This window comes from Corvus moneduloides, chromosome 1 (genome assembly GCF_009650955.1).
Source record: "Corvus moneduloides isolate bCorMon1 chromosome 1, bCorMon1.pri, whole genome shotgun sequence".
Classification (NCBI taxonomy): domain Eukaryota; kingdom Metazoa; phylum Chordata; class Aves; order Passeriformes; family Corvidae; genus Corvus; species Corvus moneduloides.
Window position 1 is genome coordinate 130,650,007 of NC_045476.1, and position 26,668 is coordinate 130,676,674.

General features: G+C 40.9%; 1 protein-coding gene across 1 annotated transcript in view; it reads left to right on the forward strand.

The window, feature by feature from the left end:
- Positions 1-1,849: 1,849 nt before the first annotated feature.
- KCNB2 (potassium voltage-gated channel subfamily B member 2) overlaps positions 1,850-26,668 on the forward strand; it is a 190,232-nt gene continuing 165,413 nt past the window's right edge. Inside the window, exons 1-2 of the mRNA XM_032127479.1 lie at positions 1,850-2,250; positions 18,066-18,750. Of these exons, the coding sequence (XP_031983370.1) occupies positions 18,172-18,750 (579 nt within the window). The 5' untranslated portion in view covers positions 1,850-2,250; positions 18,066-18,171. The remainder of the gene's footprint in view (positions 2,251-18,065; positions 18,751-26,668) is intronic.

Sequence of the window (26,668 nt, forward strand, 5' to 3'; positions counted from 1 at the left end):
AACTGATTGGTGCATTCAAAAATTAGTAATGAGATACGTAGACACGTACACACAAGAGGTGGAACATATAAAATACATAGATACCGACATTTCATTCGGGGAGTAGCTGAGGAGAGGAATGGGTTGCTATGGAGCTTTATTTATCATATGTAAGATATGGAAGACAATTTCCCTGACTGACCATAAGGGCTGAGCAGCATAGGCATGGATGTCTATGCCACAGGTGTCCAGGTTTCAGACAAAGTACCTTCCATAGAAAACTAGCCTTGAACTCAGCACGGACAAGGACTACTGCTGCGGTTGCCATTCAGAAAACTTCTGCAGGTAGGCTGGGAGAAGGTAGGCAGACTTTTTAAAAAAATCATACATTTATATGTCCTCAAGACAGTAGGCAAGGAATTAAATAAAGCAGGTGAAAATTAGCACAGTAAATGAGCATTCAAAGTTTAACCTACTTTTTAGTGTGTTGTAATTGAAATCATGGTGGCAAATGCTGCCCAGTCTCTTTCTTGGATAGCTTTCAAAAGAATTAGGAGATCTTTGAATAAAAACAATACAAAACAAAACATACAAAACAAAATCAGGAAGCTGATAAAAGTTTTGTTGGAAAGCCTTTATCCCAGCAGCAAAATGTGCAGCAGTGAAGGCTGAATCTCAGAGCCATAAGATGAGATGAAGCCTGGGCAACACAATGCAGAGGGCAAAGCCACAGAAGAGCTGTTATGAAACCTGAGAAAGCGAGAAGAGCTGGAAAAGGAGAATAGCTTTCTAATCCAATACCTGAAATATAGTGGGGCATTACTGAATGAGGGAAAGAGACTTCCTCCCATTAACAGGAATTATCAAGGAAAAACAATAAAGAGCTATAAAATACTATGGAAAGCAGCAAGAGGCAGCAGGAGTAGCTGAAGTCTTGATTGCAGCCTGCTACCTTGCCAAGACTTGATGATAAAAATGCATTAGTCCATGCCCCATGAAGGGTCCTGGCTCCCCAGACGCTGCATTTCTGCTGCGGGGTTCAGCCCTCAGCAGGCCCTCAGCATGTCAATAGCGAGGCTGGGATGGCCAGGTACAGTCCTGTTTTGTGTGTTGTGTGCCTGTGCCCTGCCCGGGCTGGGAATAGGAAAGGAAAACTCTGAAAGCATGCTGTGGATCAGGAGAAAGTGGTGTGTGTCTGTATAGGAGGGGACAGTACATGGAAGTGTGTGTGTGTGTGTGTGTGTGTGTGTGTGTGGCGTGTTTGTGTGCATGCCTGCACATTCCCTATCTGGGAGGACCGTGTGTGGGGAGGTCTGAGAGGTGTGTGCATCCCACAGAGAGGAATGTTAATGTGGATTCACGCTTGTGTGAGAGGGGAATCCCCTGTCTAGAGGATGCCCTTAGTGTGGGTTGTGTGTGTGTGTGCGTGTGTGTGTGCATCCCCTGCGGGGGGGTTAGTGTGGGTTGTGTGTGTACATGCATGTGCACGAGTGTGTGTGTGTGTGTGTGTGTGTGCGTGCCCTGCCTGTGGCACTGGCACGGTGTCCGTGCGTGGCTGCGTGTCTCCGCGGGGGAGCGCGCATCCCCTGCCCGGGCAGGGTGCGGGGGAAGGTGCACCCTTTGTCTGGGGGCAGCGCGGGGAGGGGGCTGCGCACCCCGGCGCGGCGCGGTGCGGTGCCGGGTGCGCGCGGGCGCGCGCAGCCCCAGCGCGGGCGGGGGAGCGCGGAGCGTGCGCGGGGGCGGGCGCGGCGCTCGGGCGCGCGCGGCGGGGCGGGGGGCGGGGGGCGCCCCGCGTGCCCCGGCCGGGAGCGGCCGTGCCCCCCCCGCCCCGCCGCCGCCGCCGCCGCCGCCGCGCACAGCCGCAGACACGGGCGGCCGCGCCGGCAGCCGGCGGCTCGCATGCAGCCGGGGATTACAGCGGGGCGAGGGCAGCGAGAGCTCGACTCTTATCCCCCACTCGCCCCCCCCACCTCCGCCCGACACCCCAGCCGCTCGCCGCGCGGCTGCTCCGGCGGCTTTTCATCTCCGGGGTAGGAGGGAGATGCCTTTGCCGTGGTTTTTCCACCCCCAGCCCTCTCCGTGCCGGGGGGGGCGGTGATGTGGAACCGGGAATGTAGAGGAAAACCCTCCCCGGGAAGGAGCGACCAAAACAAATCTCTCGCCGTGGCTTTGGCGGCCGCGCAGTGCCCGGGGAAGCCCGAGCAGCCCTTGCCAGCGCCGGGGAATCCCTCCTGCAGCCCCCGGCGGCGCCCCGGGCGCCCGCGGAGCAAGGTAAGCGGGAGGGCATCCCTCTTCCGCCGAGGGCTGCCTTTTGCTTTTATTTGTGTTTATTTGAGAGCCCAGGTCATCCCCAGCTCCCGCCCTGATGGGACTGTCAAGGAAGGCGAGAACTGCCTGCTGGCCGCGGAGCGCCCGGGCCGGCCGGGAGCGCGGCGCTCCCGCGGGGAGCCCCGGGGTGCCCCGGGCGCTGCGCAGCGGCGGCCCCGGCGCGGGGAGCGCCCCTGGGGAGGGGGCATGATCGGCGGGGCGGGACGGACACGGGGTGTCCTCCGCGGCTGCCTGGATCGGTCTGAGGGAGGATAATACAACCCTCACCCTGGAGCGCTTTGGAAACCGTTGTATTTTTGTTCCTTCAGAGCTGCTAAAGGGAGGGAGGGAATGACATTTCGTAGTATTCTACCTCCTGCCGTGGGTGAGCTCTACCGATAAAGGCTCGTCATTTGTTTCCGATGCTCTAACAGCGCTTGTGGAAACCTGATGATACAAAATCTCAGCCTTCTCGGTAGCTGTCGTTGGAATTACCCCATCTACCCGGGGACTGAAAAATCCCCTCTACAGAAGAAAATGTAGCATTGTGGTAGTCTAAAATATACTGCCATATAGGCTTTCTGTAGGTAGGTAGCATGCTGGTCCCTGGATTAAAAAACATAAATGTTTTTATGAATAGGCATGTTCATTGGCTACATGGTTTCTACAAAACATTCAGTGTGTTTCGTCTATCAGAATTTCACTGCCTGGGTGAAGGTAGACCTTTGTTTATACCCTATGTATGTACTGTCCATATTTATAGTAGGGTTTGGACTTCATTCAATTTAAGTTACATAATGATTAAGATACAATAGGCAGTATATATACATTTTCTTTGACATTTTAGTTCACTGCAGGTAAGACTGACTCTAGCAATACTGCCAAAATTGTCACTTTTTCCATCTTTGTGTAAGAAAGGAAGTGTCCATAGCATCAGGTGGAAACAACACTCCTTAGCAAATACATAGTCATCAAGACCTTGCTATTAAAAGGACACCTAAGTGAAGGATTTCAGTGACCATATCCTGTAGCTCTGAGGAGGTGCCAGGATTGGTTTAGAAGAGGAAGAATAGCAGCAAGACTGGGCAGGCTTGGGGGGGGAAATCCTGTCTGGTGATGTTTTGCGTTAAAAACACCTAGAGTTCGAGTTTGCTCAGCTGGCGAGTCTGTCCAAGTTAGAGCAGAGCTAGCACCAAGCCTTAGAGGCTGGGCAAGGTCTGCAAAACTGAACATGCCACCAAGCCTGGCGTGCGATCTTCCAGGGAGTTTTAGTAGAAACTTTCAGGGGAGCAGGGTCAGTGAGTACATGCCACTTGTGAGATTTGTTTGTTCTCTGATCACTGAGATGTGCTAGCAAAACTCTGGAAGTCTTTCCCAGAGAGATGAGGTGCAATACAGAAAAAATAGTTTGTTTCTGGTTCTTAAAAGCTCTGTCTATTCTGTTCAAACAACTGATAAATCTGATACAACTGATAAACTCTCTCTTCGTTCAGGCTTAGTGGAACTTACAGCTGGCTTGTTATAATTTTTTTCCCCAAAGAATGCTTCTGCAGGCAGCTCTCACCACAGCATCCGAATTGCTCTTGCCTCCTTTCTCAGCTGGACGCTGTCTCTGGAGCTCAGCAGGTTGCCCTCACTCAGACATATGCAGACAGTAAAACATCTTCAGCTGGAGATGAGGGAGAGGTGCTGTTTGGAACAGCACGCTTCAGCCTGAACATTTCCATTCGCTTCAGCATTTTGAGATGTCCCATTGCCTCAACGTTGCCATATCGCATATATTTATTAATACTCAGCCTTTTTTCTTTCTAAGTGAAAGTTAATTGGCAAATTCTGGCTTGCCATTCGAAGCAAGGCGAGAGGTCAAGGTGTGCAATAGCTTTCTTGCCAACATTTGGGATTTTGCCAGATGGTTTGCTACTGTCACTTTTAGAAAAGAATCTTGATCTTATGTGACTTCCTTGAGCTTCACATAACTACATGTGCAAGTAAAATGTATTCCATGATGCTACTGTATTTAAAGCTACCTGCTGAAGGATATTTCAGCCAGTGTTTTACTCCGTCTGTTGTTGTTATATAAACAGCACGTTGGGCAGGGTCTGTCTGGTCTCAGCTCAGAGGAGGAATGCAAGCTGAGATATCTGGTGAAGGGAGCAGTGACTGGAAGTATGTCAGTGCAGTGGGATTCCACTGCAGACCACCCTGATGGTGTCTGCTCTACCTGAATACAGACCTGCTGCTCCCCACAGGCAGAGCTGGGAGCCAGAAAGGGAAGCACTTAAAGTTGTAAGCCACTTCAGCTTCATCAGAGTAGACATACATGCAGTCTAAAAATGAATTTTTGGATGTTTTCAGGGTTCACTTCTATTAATTCGTCATGTTATTGCATAATGTCTTCTGACCCAGCAATGCTCACAGCTCTTGGAACTAAGCAATGATTGCCTCTGAAAGGACTTTACGTGTTTGTCTGTTATTGCTATAGTAAGTTTTATCATTTTCAGGAATAAGATTTTTTTTACCTAATTGGTGTCTGAATATTATAAACATGTATGCATGATAAAAAACAGGCTGTAGTTTACTTTGTTGAGTTTTGCTGCTTTTAGTCTTACCAGGACTTACCAGGATATGAGCACCTTAAGAGAAAATATTTTTGATTTCCTATCTGTAGTGGGCATCTTCTTCTTGTGGTTATTGCTGGAGTAGTAGCACTGAGTATTTGATTTCTTGGATTTTATAATAAATCTTTGGAACATGTTGTTTTAACTCACATTTTAGTAGGGAGAAATGTGTGTTTACTTTGTAACAAGAATATTAACTTCAAACCAAAATAAACTTTCCAATATTAAATTGTGGAGATAATTTAAGATGTGCAACAGTGCTCTGTGGGATAATGTGAAAATAAATTGCTTAGGGCATTTCAGAGTAGATTTAATCCTATTGTAATTGTAGATTTTTGTGCAATCCCATAGCTTCCTATGTTTTTTTAATCTATAATTTTCTGGCTATATGGAAAAGATATGGAAGGAATTTCATTATTTTGAATTTTTTCTTCACTATTATGCAATTAGAGGCATCATATTGCATGCTATAATAGATACATTGCTCAGTCATGCTCAAATTAAATCTAAGTAAAATGCATATATATGACTAAAGAAAGAAATTGAACGGAGAAGCTCAACAACTCAAGTGTTTATTGAACAGGACTCGGAGGTTTCTTATCTTGGTTACTGTACGATGTCAGTCCCAGTATAGCTTCCCATACCACTAAATACCATAAAAGCCTTAGAGAGAGTATGCATCAGTCAAGATATTAAAAATACATTAAGCTTAAACCTGTCTGTATTCTTCATAAAACCTGGGAGGACAGCAAAGGCTATTTTGCTTTTAGTCCGCCCCAGTGCTTGCTACAGCACATGCCAAAATTTCAGCTCAAGTCACACATTGGCATCTTCCTGAGTTTTCACTTGTTTGCTGTGCAATAAATTCCTTCTTCCAAGTCTGGAGGGCTGGAGTTTCTTAAAGGATGAGTTTCTTAAAGGGTGTGTTTCTTAAACTACTTTTGTTCACCAGCATGAGAACATGATGATGTTAACTGCATAATCAGAAAACAAAGAATGTTATTTTGAACACACTTCTTCGTGGACTATGGTATGAACAATAGGGAAACAATAAAAAAAAGTCTCAGGCCACTAAAATCAGTGGGGTTTTTAATTTATTTGTTTCTAATGCAGGAAATCTATATTTAGCCATAATGATAGATCAGCTGCGACTTAGGTCTGGCTTCTATACATCCCTATTCCTCCTCTGGATAACTATAAAGAGTAGTCAGTAGCATCACTGATGGCACCAGCAAGAGAGTCAGAACAACAATCTATTAGCTAATAAATAATATATGTAATGCTGGCATAATGCAGCTCTGAGCATTTAGGAATAAGCTGTGATAAACAGCACTTGAACTCTTTACAAGGAACAGTGGCAATTGACCAATTTACCTCTCATAGTACCATGCCAGGGGAGCACAGGACGCTGTAAAATTGTGTGAGGGCATTTACAGTCCAAGCCAAGGCAGAGGGGCTGAACAGCTCTTACCACAGCACTAGCACGTGATGCAGAAGCCCCTAGGTTTGTCAGTGCTTCTCCTTAGGAAATCAGACTTGCTATTGCAGGGTGTTTTTCATGCTGCCATCATATTCAGGTACTAGTTTGTTAGGAAATAAGCGTCAGCCCTTTAGGTAAAACCACGTTACAAGGAAATGAATGCAAAGCTGTGCTGGTAATTAAGTGAACAAAGCTCTCAAACGTAATCTTCTTTGATGACACTGGAGATGAGCTTCTCCCCCTGATTGCCTAACAAGTTAAGAAATAGAAATCAGTTATGGCAGTACAGTCCAAATACAGAATAAATTTGCCTCAGAGCATTAATAAGGCAGTTCATAAAATAATATTTCAGAGTACGTCATCAATAGTTAACTTATAGAAAATTAGCTGTATTTTCAATATAGAGATTAAAATTACAGTCAAATGTGAGAACTCAAAATGAAGCCATAATGCTTCTTTTTACAAAATTTTCAATTGTGTCATTTGCCATCTTAAGGTATGAGGATTTGGTTTACCTGCAAGGTTGTTGACCTCATCTCACATGGATGTACTCTCAGATGACAGAATAATCCTGCTATAATTTATAGCTATACATTCAGTATAAATGTGCATATACCAGAGACATTTTTGAGCAGAAAGTGCTGGCAAGCTGCAGAAGCTAGAAGAATCCCACTAATGTATTTAAGCAGACTCAAAACAGTGAATAGGCTTAATTAGCCTTGAAATCACACAACTATGAATGACAGTATTGTACGTGCTTTTCCAGTGGTTGGTGAGATTAGTAGCACACAGAGTCGCTCTACCTTGACAGGAGTGCCATCTATAAGGTTTTGCTTTCTGGAATATTTCCATCTCATGCTTTCTTCATTCTTATTATTGTTGACATAGAGCAAACCTCTTAAATGGGTAAGCTTTATACTTGAATTTATTCTCAGGACTAGCCTGGCTACTGATAGTCACTTTAGTCCCTATTTAGGCATGTCACTAAAGTAGCACTAGCAGTGCTGTGTATCTTCTGCTACTTCTGAACTAAAGAAGGGATGAGATTGTTTATAGATAACCTAGGCAGAAGCAAAAATATCTTGCTTTTGCTCAGTAACCTTATGGTTAGGGTACTGATGGAGAAAAATTGAGCTTTTAGGCGATTCGTAGATTAACATGATGCAAATAAATATTTCACGTCTTGTGATCCAAGATTACCACCCGCCAAAGGACTGGTCACACCCCTCAGTTACAGACTCATTCGTGTCTGTTGTCTTCCAAGTATAGGCTGCCTCATTTTTACTCAGTAGGAATGAGGATGATCTCCATCACTGCAGCCATCCTGGGGATTACTGATAGCAGCAGGAGCCTGGAAGATATAAACCACAAGTTTGAATCACCAGGGATGAATGTGATCCTTCAGTGAATGTTTAATGACCAAGCAGTGACATCAAAGTGGAACCAAGGCCACCACCTCAAGGTGTATTTGAAAAGAGTAGACCTTGTTCAGTTCTTTTGAAGGACTATTTTATGTACCTCTTGTAAGAGGAGGTTTCCAGGCTTAGAATATCGTGTGGGTGGGTTGTGTCCCTTTTGATCCTGCTTACAGGATCCTGGGCCTGGATGGGAGTTAAGAGCATCTTCTTGACTGTGAAGTATCGTGTTGATCCTTCCTTAGAGGTTCCCACACCCTTCTTTGAACTTGGAACTTGTCTGTTTAATATTAGAAACCCTGAACTAATGGCTCTGATGAAGCACATTTTTTAAGAGGATGCTGTGGCTTTTAAAAATACATTTTGGCTTGATAGAAGTAAATAAATTAATTTATAGTGGCAGTTTTATAAAAGTGTTCCTTTTAGCCTGTCTTGATTTCAGAATTATAGTAACAGTAGCATAGGGCTGTGCATGATAGTGAGTCCTCACTTTTTTTTATTGTCAGGTCAATTTGAGGGTCAAAAAATATCAATACTCCTGGTATCAGGTAGGACTAAAAGGCAGCGTAGCTTCTTGTCTACAGTGCTAAACTGGAGTTCCTAAGAACAGCTTTCCCTTACTGACCCCCAGACCAACAGTATCTTTGTGCAGTATGTGGAACCAAAACAGATAAGGTCAGGAAGCAAAGTTTTCTGCTTTCTGGGTGACTGCTTTTCTCAGATTGGCAAAATTAGACATTGGATTGTCCTAGGCCCTGCACAGCAGTTTGTAGTGGTCATTCAGGATGTTTTTCAAAGGCATTCCATAGTTGAAGACATCAAAATGTTGAAGGGTTAGATTCTTCAGAAACAAGATTAGACAGAAATTTGTCTTAATTTTTAATGATAAAAGCTTTTTGTAAGGACTTGCTGATGCTGTGACCTCAGGGACATTTCCAGCTATGTACAAAGGCACTTGCCAAAAATTGAGCCACCCAAAAACTAAGGCCTTGATTCATTCCTTCATTCCTTCGGGGCTTCTGTAAAGCACCAGCAAAAGGAATCTGAGCTAGGATCCTAATGGATTGAGACAAACATCTCTTGAGTAAATTTCCCCCTTTCAAACTGTATTCTTTGGCCATATCTCTTCCTGCCTGTTGTCCAGATAGGTCTAGGCCTACCATTTACCTTGGTTGAATTAGGGAACAGACCAATTATAAATGGTTGAAAATGAAATTTTTGACAGAAGCAGCAATTGAACAGAAATGTTTTCATTTCCAAAGAAGTCACCTAAGAATACAACTGTTCTTTCCTTAATTGTAGATTTGGGATGGTGGCATTGCATGTTTTTCTTTGTTAGAAAACTCAACATTATACCAGGATTCTGGCCAAAATGCAATATCCAGAATTTTGGGTGCAGTTTATTTCAAAAAGAAACTTTCTTTTCAGGGGTAAAATCTGATTCTTTTGTAAGATTTGCCTCATTGCTTCAGACATCATTCTCTATGTATATAGGATAATATTATATGTTGAGTAATATTTCCCTGCCTAGAAACCTAGAATCATCATTCAGTACTACACTGTGCAAGCTTTTCTTCAGGAGAACAAAAAGACATCTGTGGAGTTCTTCACTGCTTTCAGATACTTGGCAGCACTGTTATTGGTAGGGAGCAGTGGAAGATTGAAGGGTTAGAGAAGCTAACATATTTAAAATAACCCTAAAACTAATTGCTTTAGAACAACTGGTTACACTAGTGCCTCCTCATAGAAAAAAATGATGTGTTAATAATCTCCTCCATCATCTTAATGCACTGCAATGCAATTAGGAGATTATGAAGTAGTGGACAAATAAATTGCAATTCAAAGCTCTAATTTATTAATATTAATATACTTACTATTATTAGTATATGTATACGTAACATCTGTAGACTCTCAAAGAATTCTTGGAAGCACCAATCGAACTTGTGGATCCGGAGTGCTAGCTGGGATATAAATATGTAGTCTGGTTTAGACCTGACATGAGGACCTTGCATAATCACATTTCTGTAATATCTCGTTGTTTGACACTAAAGAAAATGATCTGCTATTCGGCCTTGTACTTCTCTATGACAGCTCATCTCCTCAGAAGTTTCCAGGGGAGGCTAAATAAGAAGTGAAAGACAATATCTTTGGCAAAAGCAATAACAGCCCTTAGCAACCAATTGTAAACATGAATAGTAAAGTGCAGACATGATCAACAATTACTTCCTAAACAAGAGATGTTTCAACCTGCAATGGAAATGGAAAGGTTTTTTTAAACTGAGCAGGAACGCATCAGGATTTTTTTTAAGGATCATATAGCCACACTTGTCACAAGCACCAACAGCAGAGCTGCTAGTAAGGAAAGACAGAGAACCAGAGCTGAGCTGGAATAAAGTCTGGTGGGGATCTTGGTTCAGCACTGGATGGGCTACAAAGCCGTGTTCAGTACTCTCTTGAGACCTCAGTGCAGGCTGAGGGGGTGCTACAATCGCAGTGCTCAGATCCAGACTTGTGAAGAGGTACTTCTCAAAAAGACCACTTGAGTCCTAAATTCCATGAGTCTTGAAGTAAAACTACCCTGAATGCTCTCAAGAGCGTTCAGCTTTTAGTAAAGCAGCCTGCGTCACCTGTAGTGTGTCTAGAGCCCACCCACGTGGCTTTACCTTGTGTAGGAGCTTCAGTAAGTGATTACAAGTGCTATTGGGGTAGTTAGAAAACTCAGATAAGCCGAAACTGCCAAGCTTGTGTGACTGCAAGACTTTAAAAACGTTTTATCAGTTATACTTTCCCTCTTTTTCTGTCTTCTGTCACCTTACCTATTTCTGTCTGGGTTTTCTTATCCAAGGCTCTTAGGAAATATATAGAGTCTCAGAGTCTGCTGCTCCTTAGTGAAGTTCAGCTCATCCATCTAAAAGACACTTCTGTGCTCAAGATGGTGAGAACAGCGAGTTAGCAGACAGACTGATTTAGTTGATCTGAAAAGTTCGTCTATAAAAGGCCTCATCTTTTTTGAGTGTTTCCTGCAGATCCACAAGACTTTGTGTAGCCAAATTTTAAATTTTCACATACCAGAAATAAATAATCTGTGAGGTCTTTTATGAAATAGAAATAATCATCATTTCAGACCAGTTAGCCAACAGCCCCAAGAGCTGATTTTGCAGGATTTGCTCTCAAAGATTTGGAAGATCTTACTTCTCATAAAGCAACCCGTCTCTAGCTGTTAGCAGAGCTCTCAAGGCAACAGGTGGGATTTGGTATTAGTTCATGGAAAGACTCAGCTCTCCAGTAATGGCTCTGACCACGGCTGTAGTCTGGCAAGAGCCAACCATTGCTCACAGAGAAGCTGTGTTACAGGGAAGACAGGCTAAGGCTCCATCTTTTCCCCCTCAGACCACGTTGCTTCAAATGGTTTCACCCACTGAACCCTCTGAGGACTCAAGCCGAGAGCTGGCATCAGTAGTTTGGATAATCAAAGCTCAGCTACTTCTCTCCTGTGCATGCATGAATGTATTCTCAGATATGAATCTGAGACATACAAAGGATGCTCAGGAATACTTTGACATGTTTCCTGACACCTCCCGAATTTAGCTTGCCAATCCTTAACTATATGAGATGTGACTTCTGTAAAGGTGGGAAATGGAAATAACGAACAACTCATTTGAGAGGGATGCTTTTATGCAGAGTTTTAGCTAGCACCTCAGCCATCTTTTTAAAAACTGAAATTAAGGGAAACTTCTAGTAAAAGATCCCACAGCACACCATTAAGAAACTGCAGGTTTTCATATTTTGAAACAAAGAGGAGACATTTGAGAGCTAATGCTCAGAGAGCTCTCTACGGCAGTAGAGAGATTATAGCAAAGCACATGCTGAAAGAAAAGAATCATACAATCAAATAAGCTGGCAAAAATCTGTGTGCTGAGTAAAAATGTGTTGGTTTGTCACAACTAAGTTGCTTCATCTTTTCTTGGCTCACTTGCTGGATCCCAGGTGGTAGGCTGTAGGAGTCAGATGTTGAAGTGGGCGCAGGCTTTCCAGGGCTCTTTAAAATCACAGAGTATCTCCAGTTCTCCAGACAGAAGGGACAATAAGGATCTTCAAATTCAACTCCATGCTCCTCGCAGGGTTACCTAAAACTAAAAACTAAACCATATGACTAAAAACATTGACCAGACACTCCTTGACCTCTGAAAGGCTTGGTGTCATGACCACTTCCCTGGAGAGTCTGTTCCAGTGCTCAACCATCCTCTGGGTGAATAACGTTTTCCTAATGTTCGTTCTGAATTTCCCCTGACATTACACTTACAAAACCTAAAGCTAGTTTTTCCATAAAGTGTTACATATCTGCATTATATACGGCCTGACGCTCTGGTAAGTCAGTTTTAACAGCCAAACTAGTAAATGCAACAATTGTCTCCCCAGATTTTTCTTGATTTCAGTGAGCATTTTTGCATGTGAAGAAAACCAGCACATTGATCTTAGATTCTCCAGACCTGAAAAGAAAAATACTTTGAATGGGATCACTATTTAATAATCTGTTTAATGTTTAATAATTTCACAATCTCTCCTTTTTTAATCCAGAGCTTTCTCGAACTTTTAAAAAAGTAATTAAACATCAGTACATTTAAAACCAGACTTTTTTAAAAAACATTCAAGACACTTTCAGTAAACTGTGAAAAACTCCTCTATTTATTTTCAAAGCAAGGAAATTAATTAATACAAATTTTTCTTGAAAACAACTTGACAAATTTTGACAAATAGATATCTTCTGACAAAAAAAGTTGAAGTTTGTCTATTAAAAGTCAGAAGAAAGCAAAATTGTTGCCTTTTCCTGGGGTCCTTATGATACAGCCTCTACTTAGGTACCATGTACTTTTTTTTTCACTGCTTTAAATGCAGTAAAGTGTGTTTATGTACTGTAACTTCCCCATCTTCTTTGGTGAAATTTGTATGGCAAAGATTGGGAGAGATGTTTATGACTAAGGCATGCAAGAGTGGCTTGGATGTGAATCCTTTTGGAAGAGAGGTCTTGCACATAGAAGGGACTGGCGTTGCTCAGGCCAGCTGGCACGGCGATCTCCCTGTATGCAGTTACACTCTCCTGGACTCCAAAGCAGGTGGCTGGAAACAAACCACTTCTTAGGGGCAGACCTTGAAGCATGTGGACTCTCCAGCCATCCTTACAAACGACTTGGGAGAGTCCTAACTGTGCCGTGGCAGGCGATGCTCCGGCAACGTGACAGCACAGACAACTGGGTTCCTCAGCCTGAGAGTTTAATCTGCTCACGTAGGCATGCCCATTAAAAGTGCTGAAAATGCTGAGGACTCTGTAAAAAGCAGATATCTCAATCTGAGCAGCCAAAATTGTTGGATACCTCAGGCATCTATGACCTTCATTTCTCCATTATAAAGCAGCGGTAATAATGGCCTCCTACTGAAGGGGATACCCTGGAAGCACTTGGGTAGGATAGGGAGAGCTCCCTGAGGGAAATCCAGCACTTTGCGTGTAATTTAGGCCTTGCAGCACAAAATGCTGAATAACATCAGAGGCCAAATGCTGAATGAGAAAGATGAAAAGACATGGTAAATAATTGCCTGTTCATGAAAAGAAGAAGGGATTGAGGGGGGAATCACACCATTAACAGCTGCATGCCTGTGTTGAGGGGGAGGGCACTTAACCTTCCTTCTGGCCTTCCCTAGCTTTTTGAGTGGCCGTCTTTGAAGTTTTCACTTTTATTTAATGCAAAGAATTGGCTTTGAATTGAAGAGTTTTATGTAATACCACAAGGTATTTTGCTACAAAGTAATTTTATTATTTCACGGGAAGAATGTAGGGTTTATCTAGATTTGCTCTTATATATGGGGGTAGAACTTGTGTTTTTCTCTACCAATTGCTAAGAGTACTGGTGAGCACCAGGCTGGCTTTGCCTACCTCCCAAGGGGTAGTTACAGTTCTCACTAGCCCGTGGTGGACAAGGTGCATGGTGGCATTGCATACAGCCTAAAGGTTAAGGCAATAAGCTAAGCTGAAAAGTATTTTAAGCCTTCTCAGGAAAAAAAAATCTTCTGAGTTAGTTGCAGTAGCTAAAATCCAGAAAGGTAACTTAATGAATTGTAAAGGTAACCTCAATTGTATCATTTTGTTATAATGAAAGATCTGGTGATTTTGTATTAAATTGATAATGTGGATTTTCCAGTTAGAAATGTTATATAGTAACATACAGATGATTTCCTTTTGTGACAAGGTAACCCACCTAGTTGATCAGGGGAAGCCAGTGCATGTAACCTTTTTAGATTTCAGTAAGGCTTTTGGTACCGTCTCTCACAGAATCCTTCTGGACAAAATGTCCAACCCACAGCTGGATAAACACATCGTGGGATGGGTGAGTGCCTGGCTCATGGGTCAGGCACAAAGGGTTACAGTGAATGACATCAGGCTGGTGGCCTATCACTTGTGGGATTCTGAAGGGCTCCATCCTTGGCCCAGTCCTCTTCAACATCTTCATAAATTAATTGGGTGCAGGACTGGAAGGGATACTGAGAAAGTTGGCAGGTGATATGAAACTGGGAGGAGCTGTTGACTCCCTTGAGGGCAGGGAGGCCATGCAGAAAGACCTTGACAAATCACAGGGCTGGGCAATCACCAACCATATGAAGTATAACAAGGACCAGTGCCCAGATTCTCCATCTGGAATGGGACAACTCTGGCTGGATGTGCAGACTGGGGTTGAGGTGCTGGAAGGCAGTGCCACAAAAAGGGACCTGGGGGTCCTGGTTGTTGGCAAACTGAGTATGAGTCAGCAGTGAGTATGAGGCAGCCAGGAGGGCCAAGTGTGTCCTGGGGGGCATCAGGCACAGCATCACCAGCCGGGCAAAGGAGGGGATTGTCCTGCTCTGCTCTGCACTGGGGCAGCCTCACCTCGAGTGCTGGGGGCGGCTTTCGGTGCCACAGTATAATAATGTGAAGCTGTTGGAGAGTGCCCAAAGGAGAACTATGAAGATGGTAAAGGGACTCTGTGATTCTGAAAGCTGAGGCTATTGATTATGTTTTTGTTAAAGGCACAGTTAAAACCAAGCTTTTTAGCCAAGGTTTGAGGAAAACCTGCACAGGAACAAATTTTTCAAAAAATTATCATCAGGGAACAAAAGAAGGTAATGAAGAAGAAAAGAGGGTGGGAAGACAAGCACTTAGGAAGCAAACTAAAAGAATTAATTTATTTCTTTTTAAGTTATACATTCTCCTTCTTGTGTATATTTCAATGAGAAGAGCTCTGTAAAAAAAGGCAAAAATCACCCTCATGGTTCAAGATTCTTCTTTTGGGAAAATGCTTTTTATGTGATCTTTTCAGAGTGCTGCATGTTGCAAATGGTGGTTCACCCCTTGGTACATACGTACATACACACATAGTATGTTCTCAACACTAAATTTAATAGTGTTTCACTGGTGACTTCAGTGTGGCCACCAGGATTTTTTAAAGCTTTTTAGAAAAGCCACATTTCCTCAAGTAGGAAGATGCAACCAATAATTATACTGATAAACCAGAAAATGATTTATCAGCTTTACAACAGTCATGGTGACACTAGAATTTTTGCATTGTTTAACAAATATGTGTGGTAACTACACTGCAGAAAAGCTAAAACAATGTGTAGTCTTGCATGTCTTTAGTTTCTGCTATCCAAAAAATAAACAAGGATGTGGTTCATTTAAGATTAATCAGATGAGCTGCTTAATTTCTACTGTGTTTTACTTGATATTGCTAATATTAGGGCACACATTTTCATTTAAAAAAAGAAAAAGGAATCTCTGAGATACCATCATGAGTAAAGTAATGAACTTCTCTAGAAAATGCCTGAAGACTTGACTGATTTCATGACGGATGACAGAACCTCTTTATGAATTTCTTAAATTCTTGTGTTTTCTTATGTAAGACAACCTTTAAAGGAGAAACATACTTGTTCATTAAGGTCTAAAAGAATTTTTTTAAAAATAAAATTTGCAAATATTTCCTCTGTAGAGAAATATCCTCTCATAACTGTTTACTCTTTGTGTAGTTGTCTGTATGTCAGAAGACTGATAAATATATCACAGATCTCTAGGAGATGCTTAAATAGGGACATCTTGCAAAGACTAGAGTCCCCAGTTTCTCAGAAATCTCACCATCATCCTCTTTCATATAAGGCAATGAGGAGGAGGGTAAAACCAGATAAAAAATTTAGCCTAAGACCAAGAGAAAAAAAGCAAAACACAAAACAACATGAAAGAAAGGGATATATATTGTGTAAACCTACTGATGGCAAGGCTTTGATTTTGATAGGTCATTTATCTTTGCAAGTGAAGCTATCAGATTATCTTTTTCATGAATGAAGGTAAATGTTACAGTCTTAAACACTTATGTAATTAGGCACAGAAGTGCTTTGGGTTGCACTGGGAAATAAGGAGGAATCTTCACAATGAAGTGCTGGAGGCAGGATGGGAAGATGCACAATATTTTGGCCCTTGTGATTTTGAAGTAGGTTCAGCTTGACAGTGAAATTGGTAACTAAAATGGTAGTGTTCTGGGCTGTTGCCATCATTTAGCTTATGCACAAAACAAAACCCAAAAAACAAACAAACAAACAAACAAACAAACAAATCTCTTTAGATATAAATATTACTCTTATAAGTAATTTTCCTCTTTTCTGATGTCTTTGGACATAATAGTCTGTTATACCTGAATTGTAATTGGCTGAGTCTTGTTTTATCTGTTGGCGGAGAAACTTTTAAAGTTTATATATAATGAAGTCTAGCAATTTTGATTTTGTAATAGCAACATAGTCAATACTGCCATGGGCATGTCACAAGACACACTGGAATAATTCTTTGTTTTTCCTGATACTTCTAGTAAAGGGTTATTCTAGATCCTCACTGCTCTGCTGAGGATCTGGTCTATCTAACCTTCTAATTCTCTTTCAAATTTCTGCCTTTTCTCATGATGAGTTTGTACCCATTTGTTCTTGTGCCAGCTGGTACTTTGGTACAAATAGTTCAAACTCCTCCCAGGTATTCACTCTTGATGTATTTATAGGTAACAATCCCTCCCAGCACAACTTTCATGCTTACTCTTGAAAGAGGATCAAATTCTTGTACACATCAAATTCTTTTATATGCTGGACTTATTTTACTTCGAGCAAAACAAACCAAGCAAACAAAAACCCCCCAGATTGCTGCATTGTTGATTTGCAGAGAACAGGAGGAGGAAATGTCAGGTCTGGGAAATTACTGAGGAGGACTTTCCAATTCTTGTCTAAGCATTCTTTGGGCCACGATACTATTGCTAGGTTAATATTTAAGTAAGGCTGTGTCTGACAGTTGACAGCAGTAGAGCTGGTGGGTGGGTTTCCTTCCGGTATTCCAAATTTGGTGACAAACAGCTGCACTTCAGAGTTCACTGAAGCACTAGGCACAGTGAGTGAGGATTGTTGAAACTGAGGTTGCTGATTGCTGTCATGCAGTCATGTCTGCAGCAATTTAACGGGTGAACAGTGGGGCAGAGAAGAGCCTTTCAGAGGATCCAGAGAGCAGTATGCACAGCCCTTGCCTATACAACGTGTAGTACTGCTCAGTTGGGCACAAAAGAGTTAGGATTCTTTTGACTCCTTTGTTAAGAAATAAATGCTGTCTGGTGCTAAAAAAATACAGCTTCCCAGGATGGTAGATGAATTGTTTGTTGAATAACATTTATCCATGAAATAATACAGCAAACTAAGACTTAAGTTGGGACAAAGAGGGAAGAAGTTTGGTTTGGAGATTTTGATATGCTGTGATCGTTTTACTCTGTTTCAGTATCTCCCAAATTTGAATTTTTCAATAAAAGAGAGACTAGCCTCCGTCTTACTTATAGATATCCCTACAACCTTTGCATTTGCACACCTCACACATTAAATGGTAAGTAATCAGATTAAGCTAACAGAGTTGCATCAGAAACCGATTCTTAAAAAAAGAAAAACAAACCCAAGTCCATTGTACAGATTGTCACAGCTGACTTTCACAAATACAGAAATTCCAGTGAGTTTTTCCTCTGCTTAAACATAGTGCTCTTAGCTGTTCCAGTTGTTCCAGTGGTTCTGGGTATTACCACAAAGAGTATCACTATAAAGAGGGCAAATTGCAATAATTAAATTTTCATCTACATATGAAAGTATGGAGAGAGAGAGGGAGGGAGAGAGAGAGAGAGAGAGATTGGGGGATGCGTTGTACATGGCAATATTCTAATTTTTTTTCTTTTTTAGCTTCAGGAATGGAGCTGTCTGTCTGAAGAGGACTCTGCCCAAATATTCATAGTCTCCAAGCTCATTTTCGTACAGACTCTGGTGTTAGAACTTCATCTTTTTCAGAATGGCTGAGAAGGCTCCACCAGGGATCACCAAAAAGTCTTCAAGGTCCACCCTTTCTCTCCCTCCGGAACCAGTGGAGATCATTAGGAGCAAAGCCTGCTCGCGGAGAGTTAAAATAAATGTTGGTGGACTCAACCATGAAGTGCTGTGGAGGACTTTGGACAGACTTCCAAGGACACGATTAGGAAAGCTCAGAGACTGCAATACCCATGAATCTCTGCTAGAAGTATGTGATGACTATAATCTAAATGAAAATGAGTATTTTTTTGATCGACACCCTGGGGCTTTTACTTCCATTTTGAATTTCTACAGGACAGGGAAACTACATATGATGGAAGAAATGTGTGCTCTCTCTTTTGGCCAGGAGCTTGATTACTGGGGGATTGATGAAATATATTTAGAATCTTGCTGCCAGGCAAGATACCATCAAAAGAAAGAGCAAATGAATGAGGAACTGAGGAGAGAGGCAGAGACAATGCGAGAGAGAGAAGGGGAAGAGTTTGATAACACCTGCTGCCCAGAGAAAAGGAAGAAGCTTTGGGACTTGCTGGAGAAACCCAACTCATCTGTTGCAGCAAAGGTAGGATAAACAATAGGCTTAATACAAAGACAGTAGCAAATGGTTTCATGACCCATGCATCTGGCTTGCAGGAATCAACAACTTCCACTAAAGTATTTAGAGAAAAGAAGAATCTAAAAACCTACATATCATTAAGGGAAAACACCCAAATCTGTCCTAAATGCCACTGAAATCAGCAGAAGGAACCCTGTTGAGTTCAGTCGTTTTTAGGCAACTGTTGTACTTTGCTTTTGCTGTATGTGATCAGAAGCATCTGTGTAATTCTTAATGGACTCCATATTAAACGCTTCAATGAAAATACAGCCAGATCTACTTGTTTGTTAGAAAGCACCTGGTTATGAGAAACACCCACTTCAGTATTGCTTGGCCTGTTACATGCACTGCATAGGTGGTATGTCAGTGTTTGGTAGGTTGTGCTGGATAGGCTATCAGAGTCAACAGCTGGTCTGGCACGGTTTTACTATAGCATGTTTTCCCTTATGCTACATTTTTGCAACCAAGGATTAGAGTGTTTTGTATAAAAATACTAAATATTAATGCAAATATATACATGTATATATTTATATGTATGCATATTTATGTGTATACAGGTATATGTATATAAACAAGTATATATTCTATGCACTTATAGACACACACACACACAAATATATATGTGTAAAGTTTATATATATTCAGTCAGAAATGAGAACAAATTCAGATGAATCCTGGTTCCAGTTCTGCTGTCTTCAAACAGGCAAGTTGGCTGAAGTCTCATTGATACAATGGAAAAGTTTACCCTTGTGGAAGTGGGACTGCATGCACAGATGTTGGTACTGCTATTTAAAATAAAGATTTTCTGGCATCTTGAGGTACTTAGTTGTGCTGTTTGTGATGTGAGGCACTAATTAATGTGAGGTAAATTTTGGAAGCTCATCTCCAGTTTGAATGACTGAAAATGAAAGTGTCTGATGTTTAGGTGTTCATGTTCAGCTTAACTGTGGCTTTATTTCCTTCTGTTGCTGTTTGTTATTGGATGCAATGCTCTTGGACTAAGGTAAGTATTAAGATATGATGGTGCAATGGACAAAAAAAATGAGAATTCTAGCAAAGATTTTTCTTGCAATAGCAACTCTTACTATTGAGGTACAATACACAATTTTTTAAATTTTTCATTGTGAGATACCCAACTTTTTAAGCAAGGATGTTGCTTTAAAAAAAAAAAAAGTGCCAGATTTTAAGGTTTCCAACTGGAATAAAAGCTTATAGGAGAAAAATGAAAGTATTCAGAATATTTTAGAAAACTGCATGAATACATTTTCTGCTTCCAAGATACGTATTCTGGGCCATATGTTCCTCTCCAGGAGAAAGAGCAGAGGGGAAGCAGATGGGCATAAGTTTTGCCAAAAAGGGTTCAGGGAGGCCGTGTTACACACCGTGATCCCCTGGTGCAAGCTAACATCCATCAGCCCTCGCCAGCCCTTCTGTGACACAGCTGCTGCACTGGCTGCAGGACTCAGGGATCAGCTTCTCAGTCCTGCATGCCTTGAAACATCACCAGTGTGTTCCTGTGTTCCATAACAGACCTCTCGTGAGGGATATGGGGAGGAGGATCTCCTATGTGAGCCACAGAGCTGAAACACACTTCACGTGACCTGGGAGATCACCTGGTTGCGGACACTGCCTCAGAAACATCCAGCGGGCAGATTTGTTTGTGAAATATTTTCTCCTTTATGTATATATATATATATATGTACAGAAACGAAGGCAGTTGCCTCTCTAGGGCTTGAGACATATGCTTAATGAGTGTTTTCCTAAGACTAGGTAGGAGTCAACACAGTAAGATGAAGCAGATGAATAAAACAAAAGCAATGTACTGATTTTTAGATTCTTTGCTGTGACTTGCTTTCATTCATTTGCATGCTGAATAAATGCAGAAATATAGGATAGTTAAACTTGTATGAGTGCTTGCCATTCACCAAACTGTTCTTATGACTTAACAGTGCCCCATCATGAATTTGCTTAAAAGGAGTTAGGCTGACTCTGAGCTTTTAAGAAAATACCCCTTTGGCCACTCCAAGCAGATTTCTCCTCAGGTTTTGCAGATGAAAGTGGTTGTTTCTTTAATTTCCCAAGATGTCTAAATAATTACTTTTTACCTTTTTATTTCCTTTTTCCCTCATCCCCTAATTTGATTCAATGTTACAGATCTATTCCTTCTTGCTACAGGGAGTTTCACATTGCACTTGTGTACATGTTGTAATGGTTTTCATTATTTCAATTGCCTTTTGTCTAAGTTAGTGCCATTTGATGTGGTTTCTGTGGTTTTGGTAGCTAGAAGTCACCATAATACATGCACTCAGTTTCTCTTTCTTGTCACCTTCAGTCTGTAAATACATATATGAGCCAAATTATAGTCAGATATGCCCATGGCAACTCAGACAGCTACAGAAAGTTGGCTGAATGACATGAAGGAGAGAAAAAACACATTTGAACTTGGGTAACATAAAAAAAGACATGGTGGTATCAGTTGGATGCACTTTGAAACAGACTGCATTAAGATCTGTGGCAAGGTTTTATCTGAAGCGTTTAGATAACACCTCTTTTAGATTTTTTATTTTGTGTTTGGTCAAATAAGTTGCTAATTTGTCCTGAGACAAGAGACACAACCATCTTCTTTCCTCTGTAGGAGTAGAAAGGATGGTGGGATTTTGACAGTGGCCAGTTGGGAACCAAGTGAGGAAATACTACCATAAGCCTCTAATTCAAATATTAGCTCCCTTTTGAAGAAATGAAACCCTATGAATGTGCAAAGCTATCCTCCAAATGCTTGTTCAGTCATTCAGATCCTGTGTAGCATCCAAGCAATTGACAGGAGCAGCTTGCTTTTTAATCCCTCTCACATCAAAGATTAGAATGTGAGATAAATACTCGGATGTGATTTTGATATGTGACTGTGTCTTGCCACTTCTTGATTCTGCTAAGATCCCTTCTAGGTCTGATCCAAAGCTTACTGAATTAAGAGGGAGTCCTGCTTTGGATTAGGCATCTCAGGACAAATCCTGCACCTTTTGAGGTCAGTAAAGTTTTGCTATTGACTTCACTTACAGCAAGGTGAAACAGAGCAAGGTGAAACAGAGCAAGGTGACAGTGAATGAGCAGCAGGTATTTTACAGGATCTGTAACAGTAAATAGGAGAAAGCAAGAAGAATGTGTGGCAAGAGATTTTGTTTAGCTAGTAAAAAAAGGAATATTATAGGTCAAGTACTGTTGCACAGTACAGGCACACTTTACTATGTGAGTTTTTTAAATTTCAGTAAATACAGATGTGCACCTCAGTCACCAATTACCATATTAGAGGCACAGCAGTTCTTGCTTAGTCCTCACCCCAGGAAAGATCTTTGTGAATTCAGTAGACGTTTCAGCTGAGGAAAACAGGATTTACCTTCATTTTCCAGTGTTCTCATTCATAAGCTTTTTAAGTGGGATTACGATAAATACGTCCAGAAGTCCAGCCATTTCAGACATGTACAGTGCTATGAATGAGAAGAATGTGCTGGGATTTATGAAGGACAAGAATTTTGCATATTCTACATCCCAGAGAAGTCCTAAAGCCTGGTCCCCAAACCACAGAGTTTTGCATGAGTCTGATATTCTCTGGTCCAGAGTAACATCTGAGTTTTTAGACCAGGTATTCATTTATACTTACTGGGTAACCAGTAGTTTGTGAAAACTGTCTTTAAAAAAAGAAGTTATTTTACTTATATTGCTAGCCTTCATTTAGTCTTTTATGTGCAGTTGCTGGACCTATAACAGCCTCCTTAGTGTAGCAGCAGCTCTGACCAACCTGTCAGTAGTACAAAAGTCCTCAGCAGATACCAGAATGAGCATTGACTTCAGTAGATGTGAACTTTGTGCAGCTGGATTACGTGTTTATGGTTCAGCACCCTGTTGAACTGGCATGTGAAGAGAGCACCTAGCTGAGCTGACGCCTATTAACTATGTCGAAGTTATATTGTTCTATGCACTGCACTCAGAATCAAAGGAGCCTTACTTTGGAATGACCATGAATCAAATGAACCCATACATGTAATGTTAATGCACGAGCTCTTCCTTTCACTCTTGTTTATTGGGTCCAAAAGCCTGATCCTTTTCTCCCAGTTTTTTAATCCTGGTGGAACTCATTTGGGCTAAATCCTAAATAAATATGGAATGTTTCTAGTGAAGATGTTTTACTATAAATATAGAGTGACTGAAATAAGAAATAAGTGGAATATCCAGGAGTAACAAAGATCTTAAAGATATCTGATAGTGATTTAATGACCTTTCATCTACAAGAGTATTTTAATTACTTTACAGTAACATTATCAACAAATGGCACTCAGATTTTCCAATTGGTATTTCATATTCCATGTTGTCCCTTTGAATACAACTAGAATGTAATTGATTGTGATTGATTCTACAGTTCTTTATTGTGCAAGTCATTCTTTCTCACATGAATATTTGCTTCAAGCTCAGTGTGACTACTAACTGATCAAGTATAAAAGGTAGTACAAAGTAATATAAAAAATTACTAGTCAGTCACATTCTGTCCTTAAATTTTTTCATAACCCCTGTTGATGTTCATACACAGAAGGGTAAAATATTGGCCTTTGTGTTTCTGCAGTATGGGGTTTGCTTTATTTAAAGTGAAACCTGATAGGGTTGAAAGTGTTCTTTGTTAATTCTGTTTGTTTCAATGCATGGCTGATTTGTCCTTATTTTATTTTGGTGATTTCTGTTTTTCTTGGGGTTGGTTTTCAGGGCTTTTTTTTTTTGGTTTGCATTACAAACTGTAACATGACTATTACTTCTTTGTAAAAAGCACACTAATTTATCAGCTAACTAGTGGATTGTGGATTAGAGAAGGTATAATTATCCCAAGCCTAACTGGAAATTGTGAGGACTTTGTGTGCTGTATTGAGTAACTAATCTCTTATGTGAAAAAACTCCTTTGTGGGGAAAAAAAGCAGGAGCACAAAAGAGGAGCTTTAGACCACTGGTATTTATTTATCTACAAGTGTATTATGGCTAGGCTTGCCACAATGACTTGCCAAGAGAGGGCACACCTATTTTACATGAAGGATCTGATTCTTATTTTCCACAAGTCTGTCTTACGTATAATTAATGCTGACTCTCATGCCTTAAACTGTGTAGAGCAGTTTAAGAGTGGTCTTAGGGTGTGTGGAAGTAAGCAGAGTCATTACACATGACCAGAACAGAACAGAGTACCATATAGGACATTTCATTATTCCTTTGCAAGTCCTTATAAATTATCTCCTGGCCTGTCACTGTTCATTCAGTGGTGAACCCTAATTAATGGTATGCTACTTGTTCCTTTTGGGTTGAAGGTAACCGTATACGCTCAAAGGACTTTAGCAAAACTTAGCTGATTGGCATGTTGTGAAGAAGAGATATCACACATCAGCAAACTGTCTGTCAGCAGCTGAATGTTTGCATGAAGATCTTAAAGTGTTCATGTGAAAGAAATACATTTGGTTATGCTCGCATCCTTCATGTTATACGAACAAAACGCTTTTCTTGCCAATGTCCTCTTCTTATTTTAGGTTTACACGTTCTGTGTCATCCTGATTTTGTGACTATTTCTCCACACAAAGCTTATACCTCATGTGCTTTGCCATCTAATTGTAGACCAAGGATGAAGATGATACAGAATTAACACTGTATCTTTTTTAAAGTGTGAGGAACAGCTTTTGTGTTAGTTTAATTTCCACAAGTTTTTGTATTATATATCCTATACCTCAGGGCATGATATTCATTGGAGATAAGTGCTCTTTTCTAGCTGATATGTGGCTTGAGCTTCCGTTTGACCTCTGGTTTCAATTTATTTTTGGGGGTGATCTTGTCACAAAGCTTTTTCCAAATGGATTACCAGGAATAATATCATTTACATTGTCACTCCCAATACATTATAGAAATTTGTCTGCTGAAAATAAGTTATGGTAAAGCACAGAGAATGGTCACTGGTAATAAATAAGTATCTTCATCTCACAATTGTTTCTGCTGAGGACACTCATTACCATTCTGTGCTTTTAAGGTGAAGTTATTTCTTGTGCCAAATGATAAAGTCAGTCAATGTGACTGTAAGAGAAGGAGATTATATTGGATCCTAGTCATTCATATTTAATAACTCAAGTGTTTTAATGTCTTGAAAGATAAGTGAATTTATTGCTTTTTCAATAGCTATTATATCAAGGAACAAAGAAGACTGGCAGTAGTTAATTGATTTTGTTTGAAGAACTTATGTATGCTCACTGCTGAGCTGGTCATTAAAAGATTATTTACCTTCTTTATACTTCTTATATGAAGTATCATGTAACCCATGATTCAGCAATTTTGGTCAGTTTAAGTGTCATGGAAATACAGCTACCATCTGATCTGTCTTCTCTGGAGGTGTTTAGAACCTCAGTTACACACGGGTTCCCTCCAGCCCTGAGATTTTATCAGTGGTGTGCAAACTTATTAAAAAACCTTACTAAAAACTACTGTTGGAATCAGTAGAATGTCCTTTGAACCGATCTGCTTATTATTGGCACTTAATTCTCAGTAAAACAGATGCAGAAGTTGTGAAAGCAGTGCCAAGGGCAAAGCTGCAGTGACTCATATTCAGGCAGTCCATCACTGGCATCAAGCACTGGCACTAGGGAATATCCCTATTCCATGTATGAACAGAGGGGCGAGAACTTTACTTCTGTAGCTGTGATAAGGGGCTTCACTGACTCTGGTTTTATGGTTACATTAAGGAAAATCAAAGGGGATTCATGATGAGTCTGGTTAAAGGGGGGAAAAGGCAATAATAATCATTTTAAAAATTGGAGAAATCCATGTTTCATATTTGGTAACAAGATCTAATTGGTAACGTTTTGCAAAACAAAGTTTTAAAGTAATGAATAGAATGTGCCTGCACTTGTGACACCATTCACAGAATCACACAGTAGCTCTTGTGTCGGAGTCTCCTCCCTCCTCACTCTTGCACAGAGAAACCTACTAGGATTTGGAATATATGATATTACAGTGATTTACCAGCAGGTACAATCTGCATGAGAACAGCTATCCTTTGCCATAATGAATAGAAAGCATTATTCCAATTTTGCCCAGCACTTTGTGTCCTTAATTCAGGAGAGCAATTTTACTCTTCAACAACAGCTTCTTTTACCACTGATCATATCCTTTTTTTATGCTGTTGCCATCTATTGAGTATAGAGTAGCATCACTGGCATATATCTTTTAAAATATGTACTGCAGTATTTCTGGTTAGGAGGGTGATGTTTTGGGCATTACAGCATGCTCCCTGCAAAATCAGAGGCATCTCACGAGCTGGATTTTCAGCTGTGACATGTCACTTAAGCTGTGTAATGCTTGAATGGACAGACCAGGCTGTTGTGCCCTTCCCTTCACCCAGAGGCGGATCATATGTCCTAAAAATGTTGCATTTCCGTTCCATGTTTTTATAAGCAGCTGCCAGTGTATTGTTTTCTCTCATGTAAGATATTTGGAAGGAATCAGATGTCAGAGAGATGCACTAGTAAATTAAATGATGAAGCATTATCCAGACCAAATCTATGGGATGCAAAGGGCTGCATCTTATTGTCTGGATAAACAGGCTCTGTCTGGCTTTTAGAGCTGAGAGGCAAAACAAATCTATATGTTCCCCTGCAAACTGGCCTTTGTTTGGGTCTCTGATTTTGTTGCACAATGTAAAAGAACAAAGAATTGCTCCCAAGTGACTGGGAAGCCAAACAAACTGTTGCATGTTATTTATTTCAGGAAAAAAACATGGTATTTATCATGACATATGGCAGACTCATGAGTTTTCTATTTGATGAAGATATGTGAATATTTGACGCATCGTACTAAACCCCAGGTCCTTTGGGGAAAT